Source organism: Neoarius graeffei, chromosome 4 (genome assembly GCF_027579695.1).
Source record: "Neoarius graeffei isolate fNeoGra1 chromosome 4, fNeoGra1.pri, whole genome shotgun sequence".
Classification (NCBI taxonomy): Eukaryota; Metazoa; Chordata; class Actinopteri; order Siluriformes; family Ariidae; genus Neoarius; species Neoarius graeffei.
Genome location: NC_083572.1, coordinates 16,977,118 through 16,989,723, shown reverse-complemented (window position 1 = coordinate 16,989,723; position 12,606 = coordinate 16,977,118). Strand labels below are relative to the sequence as shown.

At 42.2% G+C, this 12,606-nt stretch overlaps 1 protein-coding gene across 4 annotated transcripts in view; it reads right to left on the bottom strand.

The window, feature by feature from the left end:
• Positions 1–12,606, bottom strand: part of LOC132884897 (E3 ubiquitin-protein ligase SMURF2-like) — a 210,884-nt gene that overhangs the window by 77,520 nt on the left and 120,758 nt on the right. For all 4 annotated transcript variants that reach the window (XR_009654501.1, XM_060918944.1, XM_060918942.1 and 1 more), the window contains 2 exons: positions 6,627–6,760; positions 122–187 (listed from right to left, as the gene is read on the bottom strand). Coding sequence is in view for 3 of the 4 variants with exons in the window: in XM_060918944.1 (XP_060774927.1) it covers positions 122–187; positions 6,627–6,760 (200 nt within the window). In the remaining variant the exon portion in view is untranslated. The remainder of the gene's footprint in view (positions 1–121; positions 188–6,626; positions 6,761–12,606) is intronic.

The following is a 12,606-nucleotide window of genomic DNA, read 5'->3' as shown; positions in this document are numbered from 1 at the left end:
TAGTCAGACAGGATTGACACACCCTCAATTAGTAGCTGCATATGCACTGTATTCGTGTGTGTCTGTGTGTGTGTGCACGCGCGTGCATGTATATACACACACACGTGCACGTTCTACTCACCCACTATCTGCCCTCTGATGGTGTCATTATTGTTTGGCCCGAGCTTGTTCAGGTCCAGCTTCTGATCTGTCAAACAAAAGATCAGAACGATTCCAAATCACCACATAAAGCAAATAATTCAACTAAAGATAAAAGGTTATTACACCACCAATGATTCATCACCTTAATATAGCCTGTCCTCTAACTTACAAAGCTAATTAGTGATGAGTACGGTTTTCCTGACTGCCAGATGAACCACACGACTGATGCCACATCAGAATAAACTACAGAAACTAAGGCAGGGTTAAGGACACACAAGATGCATCAGATGCACAACATTGCGGTTTTCTCTTCCAAATGAATCGGACAAGAGTTCCTAGAAAACGGTGCTGCTTTGCTTTCTGTTCCGTGTGCATGTACATTGTGCGCGTGCACGCGCTGGTGGAGTCGGTGTGTCGGCGCTAAGAGGATCTGCGGTGAGACACACTTCCTGACTGAGTTTCGGCCTGTGACTCAGAAACACCACATGATGCTGCTGGCAAATTTACACACCACAAATTCACACATACCTCATAACAATCTTCTATAACAAGTGTCATCTGATCACTTATACAAGTGCACGATTTTACAAAATAGTAGATCTATCTGAGGCAAACATGGGACTACTTTATCATATGGATATTTGTATATCTGCAATTTCCAGGACAATTCCACCTTCAGACATGGCACACGAGGTGGAAAAGGATCGGGGGGGAAAAAAATAATAAAAAATACGAAATACACAAGCTCAAGTGTACACAAGGTCCCGACCACAACTTCTACTCATTGTGCGTTTAGTTTAGAGATGCAGTTTGCATTTTTTTTCCATGTTGAAAGTTTGCAGTAAGTCACACTGTGTCCTAAACCACATCAGCAAGTCTGTGTGGCATTACTTAAAAAAATTAAAGAAACAAACTGGATGGGATGTACAGTCCATATTTGCGCAGCAGCCTGTGGAAATCCTCTACACTCTGAAATTTTGACTTTTTTTCTTTTAAAAAGAAAAGAAACCCCCCCCCCCACTGCATCCTTCCCGGAACAGAAACGCGTTCCTCTTTTGCAAGCAACCATGAGAAAAGTTCCCGTGTTTTAAATTCTCATAAACCCCAAAAGTGGAAAAAAAAAAAAGCATTTAATTCTATACATTTCTGTCTCCAGCACATAAGCATCACATAATATTTTGAAAGCTGGTACCTGATTACCGTACAAACCGAATTGATTAAAGGGGAACAGAGGGCAATATATAGAGTAAATATAACAATAAAACACACATTAACGAACCTTATTCAAGACTTACAAAAGTTTTTTGTTCTAAGGTTGGAAAGTTAGTGTTTTGAAAGTAGCTCGAGCAAACTATTTCCGCAGTTTGAACAGCCCGCCATGATATTAATTTTATCCAATCAGAATGCACGTTCATTTTGTCTGCGTAACACTCATGACGTATGTATGTGCCCAGTTGTGTTGGCTCATTGAGGTTGGGAATAGCACGTGTGAAATACCCGTTTCTGCCTCTTGCGACGATTTCGCAAGTCCACGGGTGGCGCCTATCTCATTGCAGCAAATAAATTCTGCTGGACTCGTGAGCAACTCCACGTTACGTTTTCCGCACGAGCACTACGCCGTGTCACCTGCACGTAGACGCTCTGCCCCACGCTCGCCATGCCCATGGTCAGCATCAGTCTCATCCTCGCCGTCATCCGAGCTTTCTTCTCTTATTTCATCACCGGAGTCGAGAGTACCTCTCCTAGGTTCAAACTGGTACCCTTCTAAGCCATAGCCTGCTTGCAGTGTGTCTTGCGGGATCTCTTCGTATGATTCGACAGAGCTGTCGCTTTCACTTGATGCGCCCGACGCCACGATTACACGCTTATCTCCTCTATTTCGGAGAGTTCCGCTAGTGCAGTGGGTAGCGCTGACGTCACGGTCTTTTAAAAATGGCGACTCTTGTGCGGTTTAGCGTATAAAGTATTATATTTACAATTACCAAGATATTTCGTTGTTTTCTAGTACATAAATTTGATAGAATACGTTACTTTGTCACATCAGCAACCGTATAGATTATATTTTGTACCCCTTTAAGCTTTTGCTTAGTGCGAAGTTATCAAACAACTTGGTCAAAGCTGGACACTGACGGTGTGCGGTCGTCACACTTAGTGAGCAAGGTTTTAGACATGTCGAGACAGAATGACTGCTTTTGCCACTGACCACCACGCGTGTTAAACTTAACCAACATGACCTTTTCCGGGTGATCGCCTGGGAAATACAAAATTTTACATACAAAATTTCCACAAGCAATATCACATATATACACTGAACAAAAATATAAACGCAGCGGTCCATATTTTATGAAATATACAAATGTTCAGATAGAAATTCATTTTCATTTTCTATGTGCCCGAGCCCAGTCCAGACGAGAACGTCGTCGCCCAGCAGTCAGGTCCAATCCTCGATGAGGTCTACGTGCATGGAGGCCAGCTTCTCCGAGTCGGTTTCTCACAGTTTGACTGCTGACCCTGCGATTGTGTCTCCCCATGGTCTCATCTGCGGTCCGTGTTGCAGTCCGGCACCGATCATGCAGGTGGGTCAGACGGATATGCCGGTCTTGTGCTGGAGTGGTGACACGTGGCCTGCGTGCATGTAGCATGTTGTCTGTGGTGCCATGCTGCTGAAATCGTCGTCGGAGGCGGACTATCGTGGAATAGCACCCCCAATTGACGCCCTACAGCTCTGATGGACATTCCGGCCTGCAGCATGCCAATGGCTCGTTCCCGGTTGATTCTGGTCATCTGTAGCATCTTGACATTTGAACATTTTTGTCATTTTAGGGTGGCCTTTTATTGGCCCCACATAAAGGATGGTCATGACATGCATTACTCAGTGAAATTTTTGTCTGCAATGGTCACACCCGACTGGATCATGGATTATCTCAAGTCTGGGCACTGCTCAGAACTTGAGTAGAGGGACTTTTTTTTTTTCAAAAAACGTTTACTGGTATGCTATACTATCATTTGATGTGGGCAGAAAAAAAAATCAGTATCGGATGTACAAAATAAATAAAATCTTTAGGTGCTGCGTTTATATTTTTGTTCAGTGTATATGAGAGAGAGAGAGAGAGAGAGAGAGAGAGCACGAGCTCTATAAACAAGAAATTAATATTGGATAAGTGACATTTTGGACATAATATGCTCCAGTGTTGTTTAATTTTGCTCGGCGAGCAGAAAGAAATCCAGAGGCAGCCACACGAACATCGGCTCGCTGGCTAGCTAGCTCACATTAATTTGTACATTCTGATTAAAGGTTCTTCCATATATTGCAAATCAAAATATCATAAATCTAAATATCTGGCATTAAGTATTCAGTGATATGATATTCATAACCGAATGTATGTACTACCTAGAATTGTCTCTCGCACACAACTGGAAGCAAGCGACAGACAGATACAGACACATCATCAGACAGTGCATATCTGTTTGACCAAATTTCTCTGTGTGTGTGTGTTAGAGTTCAGCTGGGGCCGCTGGGGAGCATGCTGTTTGGGCAGATGTCTTCCAGGTACCCCACCCTATATGCACACACCTCCCTAAGGAGAGAATTGAGTCAGTCTGTCTGGCCACAATCCTCCACCTCCCCCCCCCCCTCCTCTCTTTCTTTCTTTGCCAGTCAGGCTGGCACCAACACCCCGAGAGACCCTGAAGAGAGGTGTGTGTGTGTGTGTACATACGAGACTTCATCAGTATGAATGGAAATGTCCGTGGACATGGTATGTAATGATCAACCAATGTGTGCCAGGACACTGTAATAAGATACGAGCCTTTTAAAACAATTGTTTATAGCACAGTTTGACACAGTACGGTAACAAATCTGTTGTTTCCATTAACAAGTAACGCGTACCATACTCGAGTACCCATGCTGAATTTGGTTACGAATCTTGCTAAGGAACTGAGAATACTGTGGAGCTGGGTATTTCTTGGTTAAATGCAGTTATTCAAGGATTGTCAATATATTTTTTTTAACCGCTTACAATTGTAGCTCCAACCTGCATACTCAATCCTGGCAAAGAAAATCAACACAGTATGTTGGTGACTGATGAAGTTGGACCATAACTAGTAATAGCTTGGTCTCCTATAGAGGTTTTCGACCCACATGACTGTTGCCATGTCAACAAGTAGCCGGCGCCATTTTGACGGTCACAAATATGGCGACTACCGGTAGCGATACACTGTTGATCATGACGAAGTCTCATTGTCGAGTATTTTATCCGGCCTAGATGACGCGAGTAAGAAGCGATATCACCAGAAAATCAATGATGCTGGTGTACGTGATCCGTACACGTTACCAGGCTATCTTTTTCTGGCTTTGCAGCGCGGGTGATCTTCCTGACCTGCAGTCAGGCGTGTGGGAAATACCAGGGGAAAAAACATAAAAGAAAAAGGAGCGAGATGCAGAAAACACCTTCACTATCCAGCGACGTAGGGCATTTACAGGGCGAGCAGAGGGAGAGGTATTTGCAAAAATTGAGGTTAGCAGGCTTAGAGAACGACGTTTACCTGCTTCCACCAGGATTGTTCACTGACGTACGGAAGTACACCAAGCCCTCGTCTTTACCTGACTTCGGCCCACATGATCTGTATACCTACGTCGTTAAAAACCAGGCTGGGTAACATGCCTACATCAGCGGGTCGTCCCTGGAGCCGGTGGTCGCCATCTTATTACAGCTAAGGTTTGTTCACATTTTCATTTACTTTCGGTCCTCAGGATAAACAAAATGTTATTAAATGTCATTGAAATAACTTCTTAGTCTGTTGAGACATGGCCCGTTATAAATTTGCTGTTACCAGGCAATGACCAAGAACTGTATTATTAGGGTCGGTGTAGTTGTAGCAGTGCACTAGCAGCTAGCTGTTAGCACTAGCTAATGTCAACAACAGTAGCTAGTATGTTACTGTAGCAATGTTTACATTCAGTCATTTGGATGACTGTTAAAACCTTCCAGTCTCAAGTTTTTTCCCAGCTTGCCCGAGCTAGCGCGCTAGCTCAGTAAACTAGTAAATCCAGTAAAGGAAAAACTTGAGACTGAAAGGTTTTAACAGTCATCCAAATGACTGAACATAAACATTGCTACAGTAACATACCAGCTACTGTTGTTGACATTAGCTAGCTTGACCTTCAAAATGGCGGACACCGGGGCGTCACGTGACCTGTGACGTCACGTCGAAATCCTCTATATAGTCGACTAATCACGAACCACCGCCCTACAACCTATAGAGAACTCCTCGTATTGAATAAGTGCGCACGAGTGCGCAGTAGCAGTCAAAAGTTTGGACACACCTTCTAATTCAGTGGCTTTATTCTTATTAATTAAAATCCACTTCATGTCTTAAAGTAATGATGGATGCGGTTTCTCTTTACTTACCGGTAGCTGAACGGTTCTTGACAATGTGGAATACTGTAATTTTATTATTTACTGTTTGATCTCAAACACATTAAGGCGGCAAGAAGCTCGTGCGCTAATTAACTTTTGACGAGGCACTCCTGTTAATTGAAAAGCGTTACCTCATGAAGCTGGTTAAGATAATGCCAATAGTGTACAAAGCGTCATCAATGTAAACGGTGGCCATTTTGAAGAATCTAAACTATGGAACATTTTGTTTAACACGTTTTTGTTTACCACGTAATCCCATCGTTTCGATTTCTTCGGTATTGTAGTACAATGTCGAAAATGGTCACAATACAGAAAAACCTATGAAATGAGTAGAGGTGTACAAACTTTTGACTGGTACTGGATATGGATTCTCATGAGTAAACATCTGTTTGACAGAAAAGTGCTAACACCGCAAAACATATTCCAAGAAGATTTGGTTAAAAAAGTTGCGAAAATATCATTCCAACAATATTCTTACGACATGTGATGCATCGTTTGAACAAAATTTTCCTGACAGAGCTGGATTTGATTAAGTTTTTTTTCCCCCCCGAAATGATCTCACCCATATTTGGTTTAATTAGTGAGGGGAGGGGAGAAAAGAAAAAAAAAAAAAACCAGACACAAACCAGTGGTGGGTTTCCCAAAAGCCTCTTAATGCTAAGAGCATCTTAACTAGCGCTGCTCGCTCAACCATTTAACGATCTTTGTGCTACGATGCTTTTGAGAAACTCGTCACAAAGCAGTAGTTTATAGTAGCAGCTCCAAGCGGGTTAAAATCAGTAGTTTGCCGTAGCTTACGCTTGGCGTCCATAATTCTAGTATATCCAAAGTTGCCTAGCAACAGTGTTCTCACGACTGTAACTCGGTCAATATGTTTGACATCCTGCAATGAAATTATGAATTTACAAATTCCAACTGAATGCACCATAGCAAAGTAAAAATGTCATAACGTTATGAGGTACAGTTACAATAACCTGACAGACTGCATGTCCTAGGAATCAAAATTATTACCCGTAGCATTCAGGAAATGTTCTGCTAAATTAAAATTGCTAGCTGATGCCTTACAGCCAGTGTCTTTGAGGCGGTTGATGACATTGGAGAGGAGACGCACACAGCCCAGAAACCCTGCTCCCTGCTTCTTATGAATCTTCTTATGGTTCCATACACTGATGGTGATTGAGTCCAGCTTACCAATATAACTGTTGAAAGAGGGACAAAAGAAAAAATCAATTGCGCACCATAGTAGCAAATGAAACTGGGAATTAAGTAGCAGCAATTCACCAAGAAATATTCTTCACCCTGCTAAAATACTCAGCATCAAGTCTAAAAATGTTTTTCCTATCGTTTCTAACAACAAAATAACTGGATATTTATTACAAACTCAACATCCATAAAGGCACCAGTAAATGGATTGCATTACTGATTCAAAATCTGGCAAATTCTTTCAAGTATTACACACCCGATTCCAAAAAAGTTGGGACAAAGTACAAATTGTAAATCAAAACGGAATGCAATGATGTGGAAGTTTCAAAATTCCATATTTTATTCAGAATAGAGCATAGATGACATATCAAATGTTTAAACTGAGAAAATGTATCATTTAAAGAGAAAAATTAGGTGATTTTAAATTTCATGACAACACCACATCTCAAAAAAGTTGGGACAAGGCCATGTTTACCACTGTGAGACATCCCCTTTTCTCTTTACAACAGTCTGTAAACGTCTGGGGACTGAGGAGACAAGTTGCTCAAGTTTAGGGATAGGAATGTTAACCCATTCTTGTCGAATGTAGGATTCTAGTTGCTCAACTGTCTTAGGTCTTTTTTGTCGTAGCTTCCGTTTTATGATGCGCCAAATGTTTTCTATGGGTGAAAGATCTGGACTGCAGGCTGGCCAGTTCAGTACCCGGACCCTTCTTCTACGCAGCCATGATGCTGTAATTGATGCAGTATGTGGTTTGGCATTGTCATGTTGGAAAATGCAAGGTCTTCCCTGAAAGAGACGTCGTCTGGATGGGAGCATATGTTGCTCTAGAACCTGGATATACCTTTCAGCATTGATGGTGTCTTTCCAGATGTGTAAGCTGCCCATGCCACATGCACTAATGCAACCCCATACCATCAGAGATGCAGGCTTCTGAACTGAGCGCTGATAACAACTCGGGTCGTCCTTCTCCTCTTTAGTCCGAATGACACGGCGTCCCTGATTTCCATAAAGAACTTCAAATTTTGATTCATCTGACCACAGAACAGTTTTCCACTTTGCCACAGTCCATTTTAAATGAGCCTTGGCCCAGAGAAGACGTCTGCGCTTCTGGATCGTGTTTAGATACGGCTGCTTCTTTGAACTATAGAGTTTTAGCTGGCAACGGCGGACGGCACGGTGAATTGTGTTCACAGATAATGTTCTCTGGAAATATTCCTGAGCCCATTTTGTGATTTCCAATACAGAAGCATGCCTGTATGTGATGCAGTGCCGTCTAAGGGCCCGAAGATCACGGGCACCCAGTATGGTTTTCCGGCCTTGACCCTTACGCACAGAGATTCTTCCAGATTCTCTGAATCTTTTGATGATATGCACTGTATGCATATATTTTATGCACTGTAGATGATGATATGTTCAAACTCTTTGCAATTTTACACTGTCGAACTCCTTTCTGATATTGCTCCACTATTTGTCGGCGCAGAATTAGGGGGATTGGTGATCCTCTTCCCATCTTTACTTCTGAGAGCTGCTGCCACTCCAAGATGCTCTTTTTATACCCAGTCATGTTAATGACCTATTGCCAATTGACCTAATGAGTTGCAATTTGGTCCTCCAGCTGTTCCTTTTTTGTACCTTTAACTTTTCCAGCCTCTTATTGCCCCTGTCCCAACTTTTTTGAGATGTGTTGCTGTCATGAAATTTCAAATGAGCCAATATTTGGCATGAAATTTCAAAATGTCTCACTTTTGACATTTGATATATGTTGTCTATGGTCTATTGTGAATACAATATCAGGTTTTGAGATTTGTAAATTATTGCATTCCGTTTTTATTTACAATTTGTACTTTGTCCCAACTTTTTTGGAATCGGGGTTTTATATATACATGTCTTTAATCAGCGATTTAAGAAATAGTTACACATATGGAAATGTAACATAAATGACATATGGCCCTATATCAAGAATGATATTGCCATACAAAAATGTTACCTCTAGGGTGATGTATTATTATTACATATATACATACATCCTCTAGATATATGAGGACAAGTTTATAACATATATGAAATACCCACAGTAAAATTTGTACATGTATTAAACACCGACAAGCGACCTAGTGGTTGCGTGTCCGCCTCTCGATCGGGAGATTGCGAGTTCTACTCATGGTCGGGTCGTACCAAAGACCATTATAAAAATGGTGCCTACTGCCGTCTGGCAAGTGTCAATATATGAAATTGGAACAATTTATAATAGGTTTTATTTATATACATGTTTTTACCTCTTATGCACATGTATGGAAATTAAACATATGCACATGTATTACATTTGTATATGGGTAAGGGGAAAATATATCATTTAAATGTCCCCGTTACCCCGTGGACATATATAGTGCTTGAAACTTTTGGTTTTTAGGGAATTAGAAAGGATACTGAAAATCAAATTTATTTATTTATTTATTTATTTATTTTTAAAAACAAATTTCTTTTTAGTCTTTTCAGCAAAATACTTGTCCAAATGACAATGTTCAGGTACACTGTAAAATCCTGCTCATTTTTACAGACTACAGTACATCATACTAACTCGAGAAGAATATGGGTGAAATAGACATCCATTAGTTGTTAGCCTTGTCCCTATGAAAGAAGAAGAAGAAGAAGAAGTCGTCAGATGCCAAACAGGTCTTGGCTCATTAACTCCAAAAAGTCTGATCTTCTTGAAGTCGTTGCTGTGTTTTTGTAGCTGAGTCATTATTATCCATGCAGCTATGAGTAAGAATCTCCTAGCTTGGTGATTTCCCATAAATCACCAGGCAAAATAACAGTAAACAATTTAAAAAAAAATAAAAAAAAGCGCCCAAATGTAATATTTAGGTCTCTGACACATGCACCACTATTTTTGTGAAGGCCAATAGCCATTTTGTATTGACTTGTGCATTTGTTTAACAAAAATAGCGTCTCTATTAGCAACTCTAATCTCAGTGAGGCGGCACGCTGGTGTAGTGGTTAGCGCTGTCGCCTCACAGCAAGAAGGTTCTGGGTTCGAGCCCAGTGGCCAACGGGGGCCTTTCTGTGTGGAGTTTGCATGTTCCTCAGTGTCTGCATGGGTTTCCCCCACAGTCCAAAGACATGCAGGTTAGGCTAATTGGTGGCTCTAAATTGACCGGAGGCGTGAACGTGAGCGTGAATGGTTGTTCGTCTCTATGCGTCAGCCCTGCAATGACTTCGCAACTTGTCCAGGGTGTACCCCGCCTCTCGCCAGCTGGGATAGGCTCCAGCTTGCCCAAGTTACAGATAATGGATGGATGGATGGATGGATGGAATCTCTGTGGTCCAAACATCTGACCCATCCCTAACTATAACCTCAGTAACCCTGACCCTAACCTAAACATCTCCAGCCCTGACCTCAACCTCAGTAACTTTAACCTTACCAGAATAACCGTTACCTCAGTAACCCCAACTTTAACCTTCCAATATAAATACACGCAATACCTCAGATACACACGGACACAAACATGTGTATTGCTATACTTGTCGTGGCCACACATTCTTTTAAGATCTGTAAATAAATTCATCTAACATTGAGGTCCTTTAGAACTCTGAACACAAGTGTCGCATACAGTACCAGTCAAAAGTATGAACACGCCTACTCATTCATAGGCCGAATCCCATTTCACCCCTTGGACCAACCCCTTGGCCCTTCCCCTCCATTTTGCGCGTTCACGTGAAGGGGTAGGGGTATCCCAATCCCAGTTAACGCAGAGGGGTAGGGGAAGGGGTAGGGCTTCTGTACCCCTCCAAACGGAGATTTTCCTGGAGCTGACTCCGAACGAAGGGGTTTGAGTGATTTCCCACAATGCCATGCGGATTTCAGCGAGATTTCATGCGGATTTCAGAAAGATGGCGGTTCCCGCGGCGAAAGATTGTCATAAATGTATTTTCTCCATTATTTACGTGTTTTAAGTTGTTATCCAGAGGAAACACGCTGCTTGATTCGCTTTTGAGCTGAGAATGAGCAGCGATTTCTGAAATCCAAGCTGCTGCTAAAAAGCTTTGGGAGTGAGTATTGTTTTCGGTTGCTTGACTGCGTACGTTTTGTTCTGTTATTCTCGCTTTTATTGTTTACATGAGTGTTCTGACACCTCATTCTGTCGGATGTGGTGCACGAAGCGCCAAAGATATCCCATTCAGTGGTGTTAGTTAACAAATCACACCCTGCCAGCAGAGATTCCTGTTCTGGCTCTGACTGTAGCGGCTGGTCGCAGCCAATGACGCATTTGGTCGCGTTTTGCTAACGTAAACGCTGACGGAGGTACGCGATGACGTATGCGATCGTTGAAGGGCTATCCCAATACGTAAGGGTTGAATTTCAAGCCCTATCCCTTGTAGCTCAGTTTCAAGGGGAAGGGCCAAGGGGAAGGCGGAGGGGAAGGGGGAGGGGTAGAAATTAGAATTGGGATTGGGCCATAGGGTTGTTTTTGTATTTTGACCATTTTCCATATTGTACTGAATACATCAAAACTATGAAATAGCATATGGAATTATGTGGTAAAAAAGTGTGAAACAAAACATGTTTTAGACTCTTCAAAGTAGTCGTTGTTTACCTTGACGATGCTTTGTACACTATTGGCATTATCTTAACCAGCTTCATGAGGTCGTCACCTGGAATGCTTTTTAGTTAACAGGAGGGCCTCGTCAAAAGTTAATTAGTGCACTAGTTTCTTGCCTTCTTAATGCGTTTGAGATCAAACAGTAAATAGCTGCCATGCTTTACCCATTTACATTATACATAGGTAACTTCGCTTCATCAATCACTTCATCATCATCGAACACACTCTTGAATGTGAATACACTGAGTGCAGAATTATTAGGCAAGTGAGTATTTTGACCACAACATCCTTTTAATGCACGTTGTCCCACTCCAAGCTGTTTAGGCTTGAAAGCCTACTACCAATTAAGTATATCAGGTGCTGTGCATCTGTGTAATGAGAGGGGGTGTGGTCTAATGACATCAACACCCTGTATCAGGTGTGCATAATTATTAGGCAACCTCTTTTCCTCTGGCAAAATGGGTCAGAAGAGAGATCTGACAGACTTTGAAAAGTATAAAATTGTGAGATGTCTTGCAGACGGATGCAGCACTCTTGAAATTGCGAAGATGTTGAAACGTGATCACTGAACAATCAAGCGTTTCATTGCAAATAGTCAACAGGGTTGAAAGAAGCGTGCGGGGAAAAAAAAAGGCGCAAAATAACTGCACATGATCTGCGGAAAATCAAGCGTGAAGCTAACAAGCAGCCATTAGCATCCAGTTCTGCCATATTCCAGAGTTGCAACATTCCTGGAGTGTCAAAGAGTACAAGGTGTGCAATACTGAGGGACATGGCCAAGGTAAGGAAGGCTGAAAAACGACCACCACTGAGTAAGGCACACAAGATAAAACGTCAAGACTGGGCCAAGAAATATCTTAAGACTGATTTTTCTAAGGTGCTGTGGTCTGATGAGATGAGAGTGACTCTGGATGGGCCTGTGGCTGGATCAGTAATGGGCACAGAGCTCCACTCCGACTCGGACGCCAGCAAGGTGGAGGTGGAGTACTGCTATGGGCTGGTATCATCAAAGACGAGCTTGTTGGACCTTTTCGAGTTGAGGATGGACTCAAACTCAACTCCCAGACCTACTGCCAGTTCCTGGAAGAAACCTTCTTCAAGCAGTGGTATAGGAAAAAGTCAGCATCTTTCAAGAAGAACATGATTTTCAGGCAGGATAACGCTCCATCTCATGCGTCCAAATACTCCACTGCGTGGCTAGCCAGTAAAGGCCTGAAAGGTGAAAAAATAATGACATG